This window comes from Oryzias latipes, chromosome 8, assembly GCF_053564925.1.
Source record: "Oryzias latipes strain Hd-rR chromosome 8, Olatipes_Hd-rR_3.1".
NCBI lineage: Eukaryota > Metazoa > Chordata > Actinopteri > Beloniformes > Adrianichthyidae > Oryzias > Oryzias latipes.
Window position 1 is genome coordinate 2,123,893 of NC_136244.1, and position 22,043 is coordinate 2,145,935.

Below are 22,043 nucleotides of genomic sequence, written 5' to 3' on the forward strand. Positions count from 1 at the left end.
CATGTTTTAATCTTGAGCTCTAAAACATGTGAACTATATCCATTTTGTATCACATTTGTTGTTTTACTCCAAGCATATTCAAACTTTGTTTCACGCGACGTCAGACGATCATAAACAAAAAGTTTGACACAAATCAGGATTCCGCTCCTGTTTCCGCTCTGACTCATCCGGAAGTGATGGACACTTGTCCTTCCTCCTCCCCCCGTGGATGTTGATGAAGTAAACAATCCATCGCGCAGACTGCCGCCCTCCCTGGACTGTGCGCCTGCGCGATCTGCAGATTGGCTCGAGACTGTCTGGTGAACTTTCGATGACTTCTCCTCGTTCATTATTCATGAGGCTCATCCTGAGCCTGTCAGGCCCCAAAGGCCATTGTGCCTGACGCATCGGCCTGCAAGCACGCCACAAACGCGCCAGACCCTGGCAAAGCCAGTTTGGATGCTGGTTTGACGCCAGTCCAGAAGGCTGTGAGGCGCAGTGAGACAACAGCCAACTCCACAGATCAGCAGGCTGGAACAGAGCCGCGCTGCTGCACGTGAGTGGACTGACCACAAACACACGCAGCTCCATGTTAGGGTCAGCACCTTTCTGTCCTGGCTTCTGACAGTCCCGCCAAACATTTAAGCACAACGTTGCACGTGCCCACTTAAAAATAGACACACTTGGCAATACAAGAGGCTCTCTACTCCTCTGCGCAAGTTTTAAAGCGGAAAGAGCTGCGGCCTTGTGCATGTGCACACCCACTGAACTGAGGGCGCACATAAAAGATAACCAATTAAAATAGAACCAATATTATTATTCAATGTTGATATGCCAGATTTAAACAACAACACACTAATGCTCCAAAAATAAAGATAAAATAAAAAAATGTCTACTGACTTTCACATATCTAATTAAAAATGCAGACTGTCCCCTAAACACTCAGCTACCTTGAAAAACAAAATGATAAAAATAAAATAAAAATCAGAATTGTACTCTCTGTTTCAGAAGTAGGCCGTGGTCCCAGCAGACGGCTGACTCTGTGTTTGGGTGCAAAGAGGAAATTCTAATGTCATTTCCTCATCAAAAACTCAAAAGTCGGGACTCCTGCATTGAAATTACGCACATTTTATTTTCATTTATTCATTATAATGTTATCAAAAGGCAGAAAAAAATAGCACAAGATGCGGCAGTTGCGTTTGTTGAAACTTTCCCAAATGAAAAAAGGAAGAATTAAAAATGGGAACTGCCCTCTGTGGAAGGTTCAGCAAATTAAATAAATATGCTGTCAAATATAAAAAAAAGGTTTATTAGATGTAATTGTTTTTCACAAATGTTGTGTTTAACCAAAACATTTATGTTTACACAGAGATGGAATGCTGTAAAATTTAAAATAATAGATGGTTTTAAGTTAACGGGCCATACTCTTTTAAACATCTATTTTTTAAATTTGACTTGAAGTTTAACAGATTTTCTGTTTGTTGCTTTGTAGCTTTATATACGTTATACGTTTTTGTTTTCTTCTTGGAAGTTTTAGTCCTTGTGTGCATTCAAGATGTATAAGATATTTTCCATGTAAAGTTTTTTTGTGTGTGTTTCAGGTTTAATTTCATTCACAGACGTGTGTGAAAAGCTCAAATATGACTTAAGGTCCCCGTAATCTCGCTCACACTCATCCTGTCTGGGAAACACATGGGCGTCACCGCGCAAAAATGTTGTACCCGAAGACCCAAATCACCAAACAATGCATCTGCGCGCTCGCGTGTCTTTTATCAGTTTGGTGGCTAACGTCAAACCACAGGGGCTAGAGTTTACAACTTTTAATCCAAGTGGAATCGTTTTACGCGCTTGATGACTGTGCGTAATAATCGTGTTTGATCCTATCCTTCCAGAAGCAGAACCGGATCGGTTTATCCCGACAGAATGCACACAGCAGCAAGCACCATCTGCTTTTATGCGCAGTTTCATCAGTCTTTCAGCGTGCGCGTTACCCAACCATTCCAAATAAATCCACTGCTAAATGCAACAAGATAATGCAAAATAAAGGGGGGGGGGGTTGGGGCAGAAGTCAGACTTCAGCTGGCCTGGCCTCCTTCCTATATTCATTCCTGTCTCAATGCATTAGGCACACACGCACAAGCGCGCACACACACAGAACTGAAGCAAATGTAAGCCAAAATTGCAACCAGGCCAGTTTGCACAGACAGTAACAAACTGCCCTCTTCCTGCATCCATGCGCGCCATCATTACGCACAACCTTAATGATGGAGCTTTCGTTGCTGCAAGTAATTTTAAGTGTGCACGTGCATCTAGAAGCACACGGACATCATCTGACTGTGATGCCGTGACCAAGGCCAGACCGTAGCTTATCAAAAACACACCGGGGCACGGCGGCCCTCCGCACAAAACGGGAGCGCAGCGCGCGGCGAGTGAGTGACACGGTAATTGCTCGCACTCTCCTCTCTCTCTCACTTAAACAACCCCACCCCTCTGTCCACTTAGCTTTGCACTTACACGCATCTCTTGTGCTGTCCCCGCGGTGCGTCCCGGCTCTTCCTTACTGCTGGGTTTCGCAGCGTTCCAAACGCAACCGAGCAGATAACGCCGGGCTCCAACTGTGAACCGGACCAGGAAAACGTTCCATGGTAGTGGCCTAGTCTCCCTTCCTCTCTCTCTTTTGCTCTCGTCGTTCTCTCTCTCCCTCTCTCACACGCACGCACACAGCAGCTCTGTCTGCTGACCCCTCTAGGATCCTCTTGAAGCCGTTAAACCGTCACTTGCTTTCTAGAATGTGAAATATATAGTACAATGTCAACTCCCCAAAACCATAAAACTAACTTTATGGACCACACGTGACCAGAGGAGAGCCAGTGAGATGTGTCAGTCTGAGGCTCGGCCTGGTCTTTACGATCCGACGCGGAGATAAAACCCCTCATCTGTTTGACATGTAAATGTCAAAGCTGCCTCCTTTTTTATAGTTTGTCCCAAAGCAGACTGGGGTTAGTTCAAAAACTGCCTCAGATAGCACACATACACACACAGACAGAATGCACGGAGGAGCGGGTCCAGAGGAGCAGGACCTCTGCGCCCTAAATGCGTCTGGGAGCAGAGACGCTGCAGCACATCAGCCGCTGGTGAGTTTAAAAGTTCATTCAGCTGTTTACAAGCAGGAACGACGTAACTGAATTAGATGGTGGATGGCCTCCGTCCGAGCGGAACGAGGAAGAAACGCCCGCAATTTGTCCGCAGCTGACGATGTCGTGTCGTTGTTAAATGAGTCTGTTCTGGCGCGTGTGCGTGCTTGCTCGCGCCACCAGCTGATCTATAATTTGGTCCAAAGGTTTGTCAACTTGTGGCCTTCAGGTATCAAGAGAAGCGTGGAAGTGTCGGGATTGGGAGGCCTGTGATTGTGGTCTGGGTTTTTAAGGGGAGTTTTTTCGGGCAGTAAGGTTCATTTTCAGGTAAAGCCACATGCATCAGTTCCTGAAAAATCTGAGATTTTCCCCAAAAAATAGAATATTCCAGAATATTGTCATTAATGCAAACATTTTTGTTGGATTTTCTTGCATCAGGTTGTATTTTTGCTCAGATTTCGAGAGTTCAACTGTAGAATTCGTGTTTTTATTCAAATATACAAATACACTGACAGAAGCTCACAGGCGCACTCTCGGGGTTGTCACGCGCTCACGTGTCACACACTTCAACAGCACATGGTCACGTAAAATACAGGTAGGTAGATATGAACGCTCTTCACCTAAACAACTACAACAAACATTTGCTCTTGAATTTGAGGTCAAATGCACACACCCGCGCGTGCACACACAAACACACACGCAAACACACACAGCCTTCACTGGATATGAAGACTCTAAATTCTCTAAAAGCACTGGGACAGCTGGGACAAAAACATACATTACACCACAAAACCAGATTGTAAATATACGTTATAGTAAAGCTGCGGTTTAGGTAGTATTTCCACAACAGTCCGTAGTTGTTTTTTTTTTTGTAGTTTTCTTTTTTTTGGCTGATGTGTGAATGTTGAAGTTTTTATGCATTCCTCTGTGCTCTTTTTTTATTTTAAAGAGCAAGTACCTCATACACACACACACACATATATGTATGTATGTGTATATATGTATATATATATATATATATATATATATATATATATATATATATATAAATATGTGTGTGTGTCTGTGTGTGTATACACATATATGCATACATACACACACACGTACACACATATATATATATATATATATATATATATACATATATATATATATATATATATATATATATATATATATATATATATATATATATATATATATATATATATATATATATATATATATATGTATGTCTGTATAAATTACACGTTGTCCAGAAAGACCAAAAACCAATGAACAAGTAAAAAGTGCCGCGCTGCTGTACAGTACATTACAGCTGGAAATACGATGACAAAAAGAGTTTTTACATCTGGATTTGGAACCCGTTGAGGACACACTTCATCACCGTCGCCTTCTTCTCCGTTTTCTGCCTTTGTCTTCAAGTTTTCTTCATTTTTTCCTGTTCGCTTCGTTTTCTCCTTTGGAGCAGTAACGAGGCGAGAGCCTTTTTAAAGGAAGATGGACGCAAAGAGGATTGGAGGATGGATGGATGGGTGGATGCTGTCTCTCAAAATACATTCTATGGTTGGAAGTGGCTGGCCCCCGGTGCGGTGATGCTCATGCTTTTCACCTTGTTGTCCTTCTTCCACTTCATCCTACGGTTCTGGAACCATATCTTGATCTGGCGCTCCGTGAGACAGAGCGCGTGTGCGATCTCGATGCGCCTCCGCCGCGTCAGGTACCGGTTGAAGTGGAACTCTTTCTCCAGCTCCAGAGTCTGGTAGCGCGTGTACGCTGTCCGCGCCCGTTTCCCGTCGGGGCCCGTCATATCTGAGGACAACAAGGCCATTAAAAGAACAAACGGGGGAAGTGGACCACTTTCGTGCTCTCAGGGCCGTCCGTGAACGCACCAGCGCGAACATTCACGTGCACAATAATGATTTAGCAGTTTTTAGTTGTTTTTTAAAAAGGTGTTTTCTGCAGGTGTTTGCAGAAAATGATACAGACCACCCCCCCCCCCCCGACAAACGACAAACACACAGCAAAGAAATAAACAATATTTCCTATTTTGTGAACAAAACGCAGCAGCTACATTTACGGAGCTCACGCGGGTTTTTTCAGCCATTACTTTCTCACTCTGAGCTTTAAAATTTACACTACTCGGCACATCACTGTGGTGCTTTTTTAACCTTTAGCAGCAGCTCCCACACCCCCGCTTTTATTCCCTCCTGGCCTCTTTGGAGTTTTATTGCCTCGTCCTCAGCCTCACCTCTATAATAAAGTTCCCACACGTAATAAAGCTTCACATTCAAAAGAACAGCAACCACCAGAGCCTCTGAGGCCTGTCCCTCTCCCTCTATTTTGTTAGCCCACTTCTTTTCTTCGTTCCCCCAGATCTGACCTGGTTGCTCTCCCCTGCCTGGAGGGGGTTAGCTGCCAGGCTTGCCTTACCCCTGACAGATTTACGACGCTTTTGCAGGACTTACTAAAATAAAAAAGAAAAGATGGACGCGATCTACCCCTGAGAAATCGTCTAGAGCTGAACTTCCTTAGTGGGACTAGGGGTCCGTGCTAGTGAAGGACAAAGATCCAGAGAAAAACCTGCCGCTTATTTACCAAATGATCAGCACTGCAGTCAGATTTGAAATGGTGTTAGCGCGCGCGGCTGCACACAATTTTGGGTTGGAAGTTCCCTGTGTGTGTTCTTCAGGACTGTTTTTAATCCTAAACATTAAAAACAGGCGCAGGAATGTTTCCTAATCTCCAGAATGAGAATCAGCGTGTCTCCACACGCAGCTTTTACGCGCAGCTGTCACGAGCTCAGTGACCAAAGCGTCAGCATGTTGACCTCAATCATGATACAGAAAGAAGTGTGAAAGCAAAGGTACCATGGCTAATGTGTAGCTTCCTCATCCAGGGAAAGATCTGAGGTGTGTGGGGGTCGCTGTCCGTGCCGCCCCCAGCTGTTCCCGCCGGCTCGCCCTCCTGCGTCTTTGCGGGCTGCGAGTGGCCGCTCGTAGGCGGCGGGTTGTTCCCACGACCGGCGTCTGTGTGCTGCAGCTCCTCCGTCTCGGTCAGCGCGTCGTCGAGCTCGGCGAAGCGCTGCGCCGCGGCCCCCACGGAGGAGCCGGAGGAGGAGGACAGGTTCGGGGAGCAGAGACTGCCGCTTCCTGTCTGCTCCGCATGCGGAGACGAGCCTTGCGCGGCCAGTTTGCTCTTGTCGGTGCCGGGTGACAGGAGGGAGTCCGCCGCTGAGGCCAGAGAGCAGCTGGACGGCTGTCTGAAGCCCCTCTCTGCGGACACTGAGCCAAAGCCTCTGGAGTCCGTCAGCGTGCCGCCCCCGAAGTGTCCTCCGGTGTTCACGGTGTTGCCGGTGCCCTCTCCCCGGCTGGTTACGGTCAGATCAATGCCATTGTAGCTGTAGCCGTAAGAGCCTGGCGCATGATGGTGCATGGTGGCAGAGTCCCTGAACGTCCCGCTGTTCATTGCGCCGCCGCCTCCATAATTCAGCAGCTGATAGTCGGAGCCGCTCGGGTAGCGCCCCGACAGCGAGTTCACAAAGTAAGAGCTCATTTAGTTGTTTGGGAGAGTTGCAGGCGAACAGCTGAGCAGTGAGGGACGCTTGATTTGTGAGTTTTCTCTTGGTCGTTACCACGCGGGCACTTTCAACGATTTATGATGTATTAGTGAATTATGGCGATGCACTGTACTTGCTTTTTAAGCTCCGTATGAGCCGTCCAAACATGGGGGTGGGGGTGGCGAATGTGTGTTGGATCTAGTAGATGTGTGTGTGTACGTGTGAAATGGAGGAGGCGAGGGGTGAGGTGAAGGAGGAGAGAGAGAAAGCGAGGAGGAGGAGGGATGTGGTCACGTGATTTTGTTGACCAGTTGTAAATTCTCTTCGATGACTTTAGAAAGGTAATTCAGGCGCAGAGGTTTCTGATGATGAAGGGCTGGGCGGGGAAAAGTCTCCCTCCCTTCGCCGTCCTCTTCAGGCCTCTGTGAAGTGTCGGGGGTGAGTTCAGAGCGCCACCTTCTGCTCGTATTTTTTATTGCACCTTGAAGGCCGAGACTGAGAAAGTGGGTACTTAAAAAAAAACGAAAATATCTAAATCTAAAGGGGGCCTCAACCAACTCCCCTCCCCCCTTAGCTCCATACGTGCTTGTGTGTGTGTTTGTCATCACTCAGGCCTGTTAATTGACCTTTGCTGAGGCTGGAAATTAGAAGCCCGAGACCAGAAGCCATAAAGTAACCCGTTAATAATGAACACTGCAGACAAACCAATAACAGCGCGCTGCTTAACAGCTTCAACTGAGGGTTCACAGAGGGTTTAAAGCCCCCTCCGCGCACGCGCACACACGAGGGAAAGCAGTCTGAAACAGGAACAGAAAGATGAGATAAGAACAAATCATAAGAACCATTCCAATGGAAGAAAAAACAAAGAACTATTTGCTGGATATTGTAAAAGAGAAAAAAACAGAAGTGATTCGTCTTGTTTAGAATATGAGTTTTATCAACAGAACCTCTGCATCATGTTCGGAAAACAAATCATTCTTTTCTTTTCTTCTCTCCTTTGCGCCTCCCCTGCAGCTGCAAAGGAGGAATGCTGAAGCTGATCTCTGACATCCACGCTGCGCACAAATCGGCTGATTTATGATTTGTTGATTTCCCGGCTCGGGATGCATTTCAGGCGCGGTGCCTCCCGTGCACGTGCACACGAGTGTGCGCGTTTTGTTGTAACCCTGACACACTGACTGAACAGATGAGGAATTCCAGATTTTTGTGTGTGAAGTGACACAAATGAGTGCTCTCCATGGGAGGGCGGTCAGTTGTGGGCCACATTTCACACACCCACAGCCTTACTCTCACACCCAGGGTCAGCAAAAGCAATGGCGGATAACCAGACAGCTTAAAAATACTCTTATGCATGTAAAAATCCAGAAGATGAGGCAAACGTTTGTCTTTATCCACATTTTTGCTTTAAAGAAAGCAGCAACTCAGCTGCTGTTTTTTTTCCAAAAACCTGCCAGAGCGAAGCTCCTAACATTAAGCCAGACTGTGCACGTGCTTCAAATGCGGGAATACACATAAATATTACTTTATAAAATTAACGACAATTTTTAGCACACAACATAGGAAAACTGAAATTCATTTGTGTATTTTTAAATTGCTTCTATTTGGTCAACCATGACCTAAATCTGTCATTTATTCTACAAGAATTCACTTTTTAAGGAAATCTTTTTCTTTCTTTTTTTTTGATGACTTTAGAAATCTATAGAATCCCTTTTTGTGCGTGCTAACTGGTTGTGTGCGTCTCGGATTAAATCACAGTCCTGTTTAACTTTAGGATCCTGATGAGGTGTTTACGCAGCAGACAAATTGTGCAAAAGCCCTGGAGCAACATTCAGGTGTGGCGCTGGCAATCCTCATCACAGTCATACATGTAACCACACCTAAACAGTTTTTTATAAAAGCAGAAATTTTTTTAGTTCAAGGCTAAAAAACTCGCCCACTCTGGAACATTTTACCTTCACAAACGTCGGTTATGACTCCGTCTTAAAGAAGCATCGGCCGCACGGTCTGTGTTCTGGTCCCGCTGAATCTGCACATTTTCACAGAATTCTGTCATATCCAACAATGACAAAATAATGCTGGTGAAACCTGTGCGCGCACACGCTGATATCTACATGTTTACGCGCGGCAAAAGGAAGGCCGTGCGCCGGTCACTCCGAGGACACGCAGAGTTCAAAGGGTCATCTGGACATTGTCCACTTTGTCTGACTGAAGTGTGAGTCCGCGTGAAAGTGTGACGTGTCTGGCTGTCCGGCTCGAGGACGGGTCAACTTTCTCTACCTCCATTTGCAGATCAATTAAATCGACCCACCGTTAGCCGTGTAGCGCGCGCTGCTTTCCCTCCGAACTGCTGCCCGTGCGCAAAAACGCGCGTGGGTGCGTAAATCACGAAGCGAATCCCTGACCTTTTGACTGAGAGTCCACAGAGAAGCTGCACTTTCCAAACACTTTATTGGACATTCTCATAGGTAGTATACGTGACAAAAACACTAACATTAGACGTATAACTGTTCAAATATACACGTTCCTGAACGTTTGTAGGTAGTTTGGAGAACATCATCAGTAGGTTAACACCCGTCTGCAGCCTCCTGGAAAGTCCAGCTTTAAAAGGTTCCGCTCCCCCCTTAGAGAGATTGTCCCCCCACAAAAGGTGCCCCCCCCCTTCCACCTCCTCCCCGGCTTTGTCTTTCTAAATTTCGATACAGTACGAACACCAGAAAACATTTGGAAAATGGGACTTTTGAGCGCGTGCAAGGTGCGATTGCACGAAAGTAGAGCAAATAACAGTTGACACCGATAAGAATTACCCCCCTTCCCCTCCCGGTCCTGAAGCTCATCAAGTGCATCACAGTTTGACAAAATGAATACAAAAATAAACTATATGACTAGAATAAAAAGTTTGGTAGCTTTTTTCATCTTGGAATGCAGCGACATATTTCCGCTCTGAGGTCTTTCCTGTCCCACAAGCACAAGAACCGTCCCCGTTAAATTGTGATTATTTTCTATTAAACTTTGATTATTTCTCTTTGTAACAATAAAAAGAGGGAAATTGACTGAAGACCTCCCCTCCCCAACTAAAAAAATATGACGTTGCCATTTTACTTTTCCAGAAACCAAAAATGCAATAAAATGTGCGGATGAATAAAAAAAACCCTATGGTGTCTGTCTATCATCCGTTCAAACTCGGATATTTTTTTATTTATCCGAGATTGTATTTTCTGTTTTTGTGCATATAGATGTGTTTATATGTCTACATGTAATGTAGACATGTATTCCAGGTAGACAAAACAGAAAACAGCTGATTTCCTTTTTGTCCCAATTCTGTTTCAGTGCTTGAACAGTCCCAATTATCGAACACAAGAAAAAAAAAACATGTTTAATAAAATCCGTGACCTGAACCAAACTGGTGTGGAACATGCTGACTATGCTGAACTCTTTTTTTTTTTTTTTTGGTTTCCAGAAAAGTAAACGGTGGCCGGTCTTGGAGAATGGGACACCTGGAGCTTGCATTTTGGGGATTGACAGCGGCGTGTCATCCACCCGTGCTCTGCGCTGCAGCTTCACAGGCGGAGAAATTAACCGGCAGGCTCCACTTTCAGAGGGTCCACAGACCTCTGCACGGCTGCGCAAGGTTTTCCTCCATCCTCTTCTTCCTCTCTGTGACCTAAATGTTTTTAGTTTGTTCTTCTGTTCAAACAGTTACTCCGTCCGTTTGTCCTCTTCATCTGTACCATTCACTGCCGAGGAAGAGGAAGCTGTCGGGGATGAGTTCATCAGTTTGTTCTCCTTCTTCCACTTCATCCTCCGGTTCTGGAACCAGATCTTGATCTGGCGCTCCGTGAGACAGAGCGCATGGGCGATCTCGATGCGCCGCCGCCGCGTCAGGTACCGGTTGAAGTGGAACTCCTTCTCCAGCTCCAGAGTCTGGTAGCGCGTGTACGTCTGCCGCCCGCGCCTGCCGGGGCTGCCGAAGGTGCCTGCGTGCGGGGACAGAAGTACAGAAGGAAAGTTAACGTTTAACCCACCTCAAAACAAAAACTGTACGTGTTTGAGACAGAAACAAGCTAAGCCTGTATAATTTACAGTATTTCATTTTCTCTTTTATTTTATTTTATTTTTACCAGACGATGTATTTGCATTTAATAGAATAAATATTTATTTTAGATTGTGTTTAACATTTTTGCCGGTTGTGCAGTACTTCCTCATTTTCTGATCAAACAAAAATAATAAGTTTTTAATTTATTTCTGTGTTGCTCCCTGGGGAGCAGATCTGCTGTCAGCACAGCAGGCTTCCAGAAGAGCAGCGTCTGGACTGGATTTTTGGCTATAAAAAAGTCCCTAAAAAATGAACAAATAAATAAATAAATCATTTCCAGCATTCAGTTTGGTGTTTGATTTGTTATTTTCGCTCTGGAACGCTGAGCGCCATGCTGGTCTTTGCACAGAGCTGCCTCTGTACCACACTGTCACTCAACCAGTTCTCTGCAGGCCGTGCATGCACTGGCTCCAGCATCGCGTTCTGCACATTTTTTTAAAAAAATCTTCGTCACAGTTTCACGAAAGCAGCGGTTCCTTTTAACGCAAAGGCTCAATAATTCGAGCTGGATCTGACTTTTGACCTGTGTTAAGATCGAGGTGGTTTTAGCTGTTCTGGTTTGGAAATGTCTGCTGCGTAAAACCAACAATGGTTGCATGTAAAAAAAACTACTATATATTTGAGTAACGTGGAAACAAATTCTGAGGCTTTATTTAAGGAAGAAGAATGTCACTAAAACGGTAGCAGATGATACGTATTTAATAAATATTAAAAAAACGTTATAAAGAAATATTATAAAAATAATAGAAAACTCAAGAAAGACTAAAAACGCTAAAGTTCAGAACCCGTCTTATGGTTCTGAATTAAAATCTTGGTGGTGGAACTTTGATGCAGCAGCTTTGATCAGCAGGTCAAAAAGCAGCCTTTACCCAAACAAACCCGGTTTATTACGGACTGTAAAATAGCAGGGCCTTGACTGACTGACAGGCCAACAAACGGGGAGCTGAAGGGAGAGGAGGGGGGCGACTGCGGAAACCAAACGTCAGATCTGACGGGGGTACGGGAACTGCGCTGCAGAGAGGAAGAAGAGCAGACTCACCGTTGCAGGCGTTCATCCTCTGCATCCATGGATAAATAGGGGTGGATGCCGCCTGCTTGTCGTCCATCGTTTCAGCAAACAGTCCCTTCCCCGCCAGCCCCGCACACTCCGCCTTGCGCTGCATGCTGTCCTGGCTCAGAAGCTGGTGCTCCTCCAGAGCGCACGGGTGCTCTTTGTCCCGGTAAAATGTCGCCGCGGCTGCTGCAGCCGCCGAGGCGTAGTCGCAGGCTCCAACTCCGACGGCGCCCCCCACTCCGACTCCCGCCGCCGCGGTGCGGTGTCCGCTGTACGCCCCGTTAGCCGCTTGCTGGTAGTAGGCTGCCCCCGGGTAGGTCTTCTCCTGGTGCACGGTTCCCCCGGCGGCGCTGTACGCCACGGCTGCGGCCGCGCTGACTGCTGCAGCCCCCGGGTAGTGTCTGAGCGGGTGGTCAGCGTATCCCGAAGAATAAAGCGAGATCTGACCGAGAAACGGTTCTGCCGCCGCCTGCCCGCCTCCTCCCGTTCCCGGTATAACGGGGAAGGATGGGTTCACAAAATAAGAACTCATTGGTAAATAAAGGAGAAGAGGAGAAGGAGGAGAAGAGAAGAGAGGAGAAAAGGAGAGGGGAGGACAGGAGGGAGCGAAGCGAACACAATCACAAGGTTTAAGCGATGAAGGAGAAGGAGGAGTGAACGGAAACTACGGCTCACGGTTCTTCCTCCCGTCCTCCTTCCTCTGCCTTCCCCTGCCCGCACTTTATGATTTGTTGTGCTTTATAGTCGACAGTCCGACTGCTGCTATCACTTAGTTTATCGCAGATTGGGAGGAGGGTGAAGATGGGGTGGTGGTGAGGGGGTGTCGGTGTGGCTCAGTGCCAGCGTAGGACGGGGGCTCGGTAGCAGGAGAGACAGCGTCTATGTCAGAGGGAGGACGGGATGGGGTGAGGAGACAGACCAGCTGACCCCGCGCTCTCCAATGGGAAGCCGCGCCGGACGGAGCTGGCCTTTTTCTTATTTTTGTGGAGAGAGGAAGAGGTGGTGGTGGTGGTGTGTGTGTGTGTGTGTGTGTGTGTGTGGGGGGGGTTCCGCGGACATTCCCCCAACACACACGCGCGCCTTGCCGCGCACAGTTATTTCCCTTCTCCCATCTCCCTTCATAACTGACGGGCGGCTGCAGAAATCCTCCGCGTTGAATTGATTCTCTGTTTGTGTGTCCTCCTTGTGCACGCACGCGCGCAGGTGCATGTTTGTCAGCATGCGCACTAGCAGACATGCGCGGGGATCTTCCGTCCAGCCTCGCAGACTTCAGCTGTAAAGCTGAGCAGAAGTTTAGTGCCCGGCGCTGCGGCGGTGAATCACGGTTCCCCTCCGCCCTGACACTGATGAGGCTAAATGGCAAAAGGAGATGAGGAGAAGAAACAGTTCAGGGGGTTCCCGATTTTTTTTTCCTCCGGCTTCCCTGACACTGATTAGGCCTCCAGCCTCACGTCCGAGCGCGCGTGCGTGCAGCCCATATATCCAAGTGAATTATAGTTGCGCGTAACACGCTTAACAGTACGTCCGGTGCGCACTTTACAGTCACAAAAGGAGCAGAGCTTCAGCAAACACACAGAAATGTAGCATTGATCAGACAGGAGTTTGTAAAAATAAATGTTCTGCTCCAAGCCTGAATCACAAGCCAGGCAGGGATGTTACAGTTCGGCTTTTAAGGAGTCTTTTGGAAAACTTGTATCAATAATACCAACTAAAATAATTGAGATAAGCGCGCTCAGTCAAACACATCTTTGTTGCTGTTTTAAAGTGTTAAATAAATTCCAATTTAATGAAACACAAGCGTCCATAAATAATGCAGTATGACAACTAAAACTTGTTCAAAGAAAGAAAGACAGGAGACAGTCGGCCTGCCCTCGTGCTCGCAGACATGCGCGGTTTGTGTCGGTGAAGTTGTAAAATAAGCGCAGCCATAAATAAAGTCTTCTTCTCTCTGTCTGTTTCCCCCACAGGCTCTGACTTGTCCTGGTGGCCTTTCTGCACACAGTCCAACTGATACATCGACACAAAGAATCTATTTTTACTTTTACTTCACCCCCCACCCCCCAGCGCCTCCCTCGGAGCTTCTGCCTTGACAGTCGCGCAGTCAGACAGTGAGGACACGGGTGCCAGAAAGTTCTCTTCCTTCGTATTTTTACTGCGCTGGAATGAACTTTTTGTTGAGATTTTACTTCTTTTTTTGTTTTGTTTTGTCCCCCCCCCCTCCTCCACCCCCTCCATCTGTGCGGGCGGGACGCTCTCCTTCCTCCGCTCTTTGTGGGAACGGGAAGCAGAGGAATTGTTCTGGTGCTGACGGGGTTTAATCATTGATGAGCTGCAACAGTCGGAACAGGACAGGCGCGGCCCACGGCGTAGGACACATTCCACGGTAACGCTATTCTCACTCACGCAAGGCCCGAGCGTGATCGTCGCGGCCTGCGGGCAGACATGACAGAGGAGCCGCGCAGGCTGATTGATCCCAAAGCTGCGGTCACGCGGTGCGTCTTTACGCAACAAAGAGAGTGGGTATTTAGGATGAATGTACGAAAAGTCAAGGATAAGGTTTATTTATTTATTTATTTATTTATTTATTTATTTATTTATTTATTTATTTATTTATTTATTTATTTATTCATTTATTTATCTGTGTGTGTGTGTGTGTGTATATACACACACACACACACACACACACACACACACACACATATATATATTTATATTCATCGTTGAGAGTCGTCTGTGTGAAATTTCACGCGTGGCCTGTTGTGTGTGTTCGCAGGTGCGCAGATGAGAGGCACTGTAAGAACGAGAGAGGGACTCGGACCAGAAACGGACTATTTAGCGGTGGTCCATTCGACAGAAGAGGATCATTTTTGAGCCCTAAAGCTATATTACTAATATTTTTACCTTTAATACTATTTACCAAATTACACATTTTCGAGGCTCGTGTGACATAAATAGACTGAAAAACGGCAAAGGTTTCATGGAAAAAAATGAATTTCTTACGGATTCACCGGCGGGACCATAAATGAGTAGTGAGGCCTTTCTTGTCACGTTCTCCAAACCGGATATGCCCCGATCCCACCGAGCTCGCTCGCACTAAGTTAGACTTCTGCGTAGAGCTGCCACAGCAACTCCAGGAATGCGAGAAACTTCGGAGATTATCGACAATTAAAGCAGTAGGACTGGCACTGCAGCTTTATGGCTTTATGGCTCCTCTCGGCCTCTTGTGTGAAAGCGCGTGCGCGCGAGACACACAGCGAAAGTGAGAAATTGGAACTTTTATGGCTTTATGGCTCCGTGTGAAGTCGAGAAATGACCGCAAACTGAAAAACAGACCCGCTACAAACAGCAGATGGACAAATGTTCTGTGTACATGTGAGGAATGCACACACGCACGCACCACGCACGTACACAGGCGAACATTGCATGTATATGTATATGTTTACACGCAGACTGACATTGAAACCAATACGTTTTCCCTCACGGTCCCTCAAGCCTTCCTGTTTTTTTCCTCCTCCTCTGGCTTGACCTCGGTGGTGTCAGTTAATAACAAACTTGAATAAACTCCTAGGCTTGCTCTTTTTCAAATGAATAAATGGTTTCCTGGCAATGCGAGGCGGCTGACCGATTCTTTCAGGGTACCCAGAGCTCGCGCTCCGGGTCAGTTCACCGGACAATCACCGGTTGAAGCGGTCCGTGGGCTTCACAGGGGTCCTTCACAGGGAGTTAAACATTAATGGAACCAATGAGTGCGCAACCGTGCGTTCTGAAAAAAATACTGATACATTTTAAAATAAAGTAGAACTAATATAATCTTGTTTAAAAAAAATACATCAAATATAATAATAATAATAATAATAATAATAATAATAATAATAATAATAATAATAATAATAATAATAATAATAATAATAATAATAATACGTTTTAAGTTCTAGAGTCATAATCAGATCTTAATTTATATTTTTATTTCTTTTAGATCTTAGATCCCAGTTTTTTTATGCAATCAAAGGCATTGTTGTTCACTTTTTAACGTTTGAATAATTTAATTTCTGTAATAATAGCTGCGCTTCATGCACTTCGGTTTTGGATGATTTGATTTTCCTGTATAATCTCTCCTGCTTGACGTGCAGGTCACATGCCAAACTGGAAATATGAGAGTTTTGATCGCAGTCAAAGGTGTCGAATCGCTTTTGATGTTGGAAGAAGGCCAAAATTCCCCCCACGTGAATCTCCCTGGGCGCGCGCGTACACTGAGCAGCTGTTTCATAAACAGGATCTGCCTCCACAGCGGCGTGACTGCGTCACGGAGCATCCACTTACGAGAATCAGGAAGAAATGCCTCGCAGGAGGGGCCGTGTTTCTGTTTTTCTGCCCGAAGGTCGTTAAACTTTAACAGGATGATGCAGTTTTCATGAACACACCAGCCCGGGCTCGTGTCGCCTTTCCACGGCGAATGATGCGCGCTCACGTGCGCCTGAGGTCATGCATTTTTGAAATGTTTCGAGACGCAGAGATTGGACCACGAACACGTCAGTGAACCGCATCTACGAATTTGATAACACCGGGGTGAGATTTTGATATCACAGTTCAGTTCATTACATGCATGCACGCGCACAAGTCCATACGTGCACGCTGTTTCCACATAGAGCATAAAAGCTGGCTACACGTACAGAAAACTCCAACCAATCAGCGCGCGTCTCTTATCCTCCATTGTCCATCGATACCTCAGGCACCATGCGCTCGCACGCACGCGCGACACCTTCTTCGCTCTTGTTATTTTGCCACCGCGATTCGGCAGCCAGCCATACCCGGAGGGAAAGAAGAGATGAAACACAAAGCAGTTTATCTGCGCCACTGATCCCACATCTCTCAATCTCTCCTTCAAACGTGAATCAAGCTGGCCCTCACACTGTGCACGCGCGTCACACATTCGCCCCTCGGCTCTCTAACAAGTTCAAGTTGCTGCTTTTTACATGGCGCTAGATGGCGTCAGAGCGTTTTCTTGAAACAAGCCGTGCGTGTGGAGACCGTGCATGTGCAAGGCGCGCCCCTGCGGTTCCAGCAGACAGACAGAGAGCCTCGTCTGCTTTGTTGGTACAAACACTTATCGATCGGCAAAACATGATTTTTTGCTTACTTCAATTTTTGAGTCAACAAACCCAGAAAAAATGTAAAAAATAAATCAAATTTTTACCAAATAATGAGAAGACACAATTTGATTTTCATAAACTTGCATTTTTGAATAAGGGTTTTTGGAGAAAAAAATCTGATATTCTCCAAAAGGAGTTCTTACACACGCAAAACAGCTCAACAAACATATGCAAGTAAGTACAGACAGGTTTAAAACCAAGTAATCAGGTAGAAACTGACTGTAAATATGAGAACATTAATAGTTTAGGAGCTGCAGTCTGTCTGTTTGTGATGAAGAGGCTTAGTAATGGAAAATAAAATGCATCCAAATCTGCCATTAAAAAGGATTCATGCGTAAAAATGGTGTAAATTAAGTTCTTGCAAATGATGTGTTTTGATAGAAAAACGACCGTAATGTGGGTTCCTCAGTCTAAAGTGTTTTTGAGAAAGCGGCGCAGGTCTGGACTCCAACCGAAAACGCAGACATGTTTGTGGGCGTCGGTGCGAGGAAAGGAAGAATCCACGGGGTGCTGCGTGTTTCTCAGAGCAGGAGGTGCGGGAAAGTATTGCCACCAGCACCCCTACTCCCCAGGAAACGAGGGGGGAAATAAAGTCATAAACGTGTCCTAGACAGAAGGACTGAGCAACATTCCTGCTTACACACTGACACGCGCACGCGCGCACACACTAACACAGGGGACGCCAATCAGCTGAACCTGTGCACATCTCCCTGCATGCACAGCACGATAAACCCTCAGAAACACAGACTTACGCTTACGGGGGCGCATATGGCGAGACCGAAACGCAGGCTCCTCTCCTGACAAAGTCTCACACGCACAATCACGCGCTGACAGGCACGAGAGAAGAGATTGAACTCTGTATCTGTCAGATCCGGAACATCTGCCCTCACTTCAAAGTCCTCCTGCTTTTCACAAACATGGAACCTTCCCTGTTTACTTGGGAAGGCTTTGAGCAAAAGACCTGCAGCGAAGCTTCCGGATCTCCGAGCCAATTCTGAAGCAGTGAAGGCAGCCTTCTTTGGAAATAAAGTGAAGCCAATCCTCACCTAATCCCAGCACTCTCAGGGCTCCAGCTTCCGACTGATTAATCACAGCGCCTGATCCGCAGAGGAAAGGCGCAAACATTTCATCCATAACTTTCATTCATCTCACAGAACCAGCAGAGATGATCACTTTTTCAATAGTCCGCGTGAGAGCACGCCGTTCATAAACGTGTCTTACCGTGTGAGGACAGCGCATCCGGGGATGAACACACCTGCAGCGCACCACGAGAGCCGCGAGAAAGAGCTGCACCCACGATGCGTTAAAGCTGCTGCCATCTTCATAGGTGCGTCACTGGCCTCCGCTTCGTTCTTGTCGCGACAAAGAGGGAACAGGAAAAAAATAAATAAAGTGAAAGCAAGATAATCGATGTAATCTCCGGTGTCGCTCCTCCACGCGGAGGCGTTCTTCTTCAACCCCTCCTCTCCCCCACCGCTGTCCCAACGAGCAGAGGCGCGTCGAGCCCCAGCGGAGGATGAAGAGCAGGCGGAAGAAGAGGAGCAGGAAACGGCGGCTCCTCTCGGTATCCACAGTCGCTCCTCTCGTGATAAGCGCGCTTCCCGTCCAGCTGGCGTCAGTTTTCTCCCCGCGGAAAAGCTCCGCGAGCCTCGGCAGAGCAGCAGGACTACAGGCGGCTGTTCGGGCCGGAGAGCCGCGCAGCAGCAATATACCCACTTGGGAAATCATAAAAAGTTCATGTTCACGTTAAGCGCGTCCACATGACCAACCCCTCGTCCAATCCCCACGCGCGGCCACTCATAAACTTGTATCACAAAGTTGTAAATTTTCATAAAACAACAAGGAATTTATTACATTTCTTCATAGAGTGCAGCTGGAAGAGAGCTGCTCTGTCTTCTTCACCCTCTGCGCCGCCATGTTCTTCGTCTTCTACTCTTCAACAAGATCAAAACAAAGAAAAGAGATCGAGATTTCTGTTTTGCTTGCCTTTTTCTCAATCCACCATTTCACAGAGAAGACAGATCTGATCATTTCTTTTTCTGTGCATCACGTAGAAGCAAAAGAGAAAGTCAGAAAGTCAAAGTTGTGATTTTTTTAACATCAATAATGTCAGAGGAGGAATGTAAGCACAATGTTCCCATCTTAGCCACCAAAAGAGCGCGCTTTGTGAAAGTGTCCCCGCCATCACTGCACTGTGTGGCTGCAGGGCAGATGAGCGAACACAGGCTTTCATGAAGCTGAGAGCAGGAAAGATGGCCGAGATGGGTGCAGCCCTGCGCCCAGAGAGGAAATGATCCTCTCATTTCAGGATCCAGGATTTGAAACAATGTGAGGCATCTACAGCTTTGAAAGTTCCTTCTGGATGGAACGACGAGAAGCAGAGACACCGCAGGCAGGAGGAGCAGCATCCATGCTGCTGCAGCCGCACGCCGTGAGCACACACGGTTTCGCAATGCGGCAAACATTTTACGGCCTGCGGATCCCCACCGCAAGGCGCAGACAGCTGCAGGCAGCTGCACCAAAGCAACATATTGTTTTTTCCAAACTCTTAAGTTTAACCATTTCAGGACTGAGCTGTGTTTGAAAGATAGAGCAACAGCTGCGTTTCAGTTATGGCTTGTTCTAAAACCGTTGAACCTCACTGACATTAAACCAGAACACTGTTGAAACATGTCTAATATTTCAATCAGGGACAGGACACATTTTATGCCGCGATCAGTTTATTGGTTTTGAGGTTTTATTTGGGTTTAAAGCGCGTGCCTCAAGCTGAACCGCAAGGCGTAAACAAACATTTAAGTCTATGTGCCAAAACAGTCTGAAAGTCACAAAACCTTAAAAAAAAGGGAAGAGTTTATTACAGAGCAGCTTCTTGTGAGATCAGTGTTCACACTAACTGAAAAGAAGCCAGAAGACGTTTCCTCACTGACCCTGCGGTGACCTCACGGTGTCTGACGCTGCAGCGGCGGATCCGCTGCTTCCTCCCTGCAACTTTTCCAGGTTAAAATTTAACTGGAAGAATGCTCCAGAACAGACCCGGGGGTGGGCCCCAGCTGCGCTGCTCTGATCTGTTGTCGTCTTTGGGTGTTTATTCCCTTCTGTTGTTTCCGGCTTTCTCACCAGAGCAATAAAGAGGCCGCAAGACCCGCAAAAACCCCTGCGAGTTGCAGTTGCTGCCCCTCAGCCGACGTCTGCACGCGCGCAGGGCCGAGGACTCACTCGGGTCATTTCACGGAGAGCCCAAAGTTGCATTCCAACTGCAACCTGGACTTCATCTAACAAAGCCATTTCTCCGAATACAGAAAACAGAACAAACAAAAATAAAACACCCAAATCCATTCGTACTCTCCTTAAAATTGCGCAAACTGGTGTTCTGTCCAAAGGAATAAAGACGCAAAAGAACAAACAAATAAGAAAAAGTATTCAATCTGTTTTGGTGAAAAACTAAAAACTGAAAGAAAATATTTAACATGTTCAGCTTTTTAGTTAAAGATTTAAAGACAAAAGAAAGAAAAGAAAAAAAAATCAAAACTGCTTCTGACCTTTAGTTAAAACAAAAAGTCATCATTAAAGAACAGAACAGCAGCATTTTCAAACTAAAAAACTTGATTCATATTAATTTCGTAAATGCAAAATTGTAAAAACGGTTCCGTTGATTCTTTCAAAAAAAAAAATTATAGTTGTTCTCTGACCAAACGTTTGTGCGTGGGGAAGAATATCCTCTGGGTTTTTCTGAAAGACGAATTTTTCTGTGGATATTAGTTTGGTCTTATAGGAGTTTTCCACAAAATTTCAGTTTATATTTTTCACGTTTTGTTTTCCCTCTTTAACGATAACAAGTATTTTTAAGTGTTTCCTTTTGAGAAGAGCGTGTCCATCCTTTGGCGCTTCAGCTACTGAAGATGTGGAGCAGAAATAGCGCGAAGCCGTCTCTGAAAAGTCCCCTTTTTTTTTTTAGTTTGTCTTCTGCAGTCAAATAATTAGGGTGTTATTTGTTTATTTTTGAGTCTTTCTTCAAAAAGGAAAAACGAACCATTTGGCATAAAAATAAATGAGCGGTACAAAAACTGAACACGGTCTTTGCGTAAAGACAGTCCGATAATCAAAGCTCGAAAAAGCTGAAGCTTCTCCGCTCATCAGCCGCGCGTGGAACCTACCGCGTTGAGGTTTTCCTGCCCAGAGTCCTCTGCGTGAGACGTGTGTGAGACACGAAGCAGATCTCCAGTGAAAGGTCTGACTTTGAAAGTGGAGCTGGCATCCAGGGCCCGTGGACTTGCTTTTTCCCCTTTGCAGCAGGTATCTTTCACCCAGAATTAAATCAGGGATTCCTCCCTGCTCTCCTTTTGCGCCTTTCGCGTTGGGCTCGTGTCGCATTTGGAGTTAAAAAGAATAAAGCCGATATAGCTGCCCCCCTCTGAAGCTATAGAGACCAATCAGGCCTCAGGACGCAGAGCAGACCTGAAGGAGTCGGTGCTGATCCAGAGTCAAACAATGACAGCAGTCTTTAAATGACACGGATTTGCTATTATGCAGACTCTTTAGACGGCAGTGCTCCTAGAACGGAATGACTGGCTGCTGCTTTACTGTCACCGGTGTTTTTAAAGAGGATAGTTCAGTAAAGACCATGGATGTACATCAGTCTGGCAGAATAAACTTCACTTTTCTTGGCAGAACATAAAGAGGACGTTGAGCCATCAAGGCTCTATAAAAACTTGTTTGTCATTTAAAAGATACTTTTGATTCTATCACCAGGGAGAAATTCACGCAAATGGTTTATTTATTTATTTGTTCTGATGACGTTTGTCATGTTTTTTGTCTTTTTTAAGCATTAAAATAGAGAAGAACAGAAACACAAACAGCATCATCTCATAAATCTCTGTTTTCTGGAAGATTTTTCACAACAAAAACTTCTTATCAACGAAGTTGACTGAGTAAAGATCTTCCTTCCTGAACAGACTTTCAACAACAAATTCAATTCTTTCTTTGCAGTAAAATGCATTCATTACATCAAACATGTCGTTTTTGCAGAACGTGCACAAACTGACAGTACCTGCATCTCTTTATGGCCTCTGGAAAT

The 22,043-nt window shown here is 46.0% G+C and overlaps 2 protein-coding genes and 1 long non-coding RNA gene across 8 annotated transcripts in view; 1 reads left to right on the plus strand and 2 right to left on the minus strand.

Annotated features, from left to right (window-relative positions):
* Positions 1-21,703, minus strand: part of hoxb3a (homeobox B3a) — a 77,729-nt gene extending 56,026 nt beyond the window's left edge. Inside the window, exons 1-2 of one of the 5 annotated variants that reach the window (XM_023957827.2) lie at positions 21,124-21,703; positions 18,191-18,321 (exon numbers count right to left, since the gene is read on the minus strand). The gene's annotated coding sequence lies outside the window, so the exon portion shown is untranslated. The other 4 variants (XM_023957831.2, XM_023957826.2, XM_078951095.1 and 1 more) reach the window with 4 other exon arrangements.
* Positions 2-17,310, plus strand: LOC111947791 (uncharacterized). 2 transcript variants are annotated; one of them, XR_013657628.1, is made up of 2 exons: positions 2-535; positions 10,130-17,310. It is a non-coding gene; the product is annotated as an uncharacterized LOC111947791 (long non-coding RNA). The 2 variants fall into 2 exon arrangements; XR_002873730.2 differs by lacking the exon at positions 2-535 and adding an exon at positions 2,856-3,113.
* Positions 9,102-14,821, minus strand: hoxb6a (homeobox B6a). The gene is made up of 2 exons (XM_078951097.1): positions 11,805-14,821; positions 9,102-10,646 (listed from the first exon to the last, which is right to left on the minus strand). The coding sequence occupies exons 1-2, from the start codon at positions 12,349-12,351 to the stop codon at positions 10,369-10,371; spliced, it is 825 nt and encodes a 274-aa protein (XP_078807223.1). The 5' UTR covers positions 12,352-14,821; the 3' UTR covers positions 9,102-10,368.
* Positions 21,704-22,043: the final 340 nt, after the last annotated feature.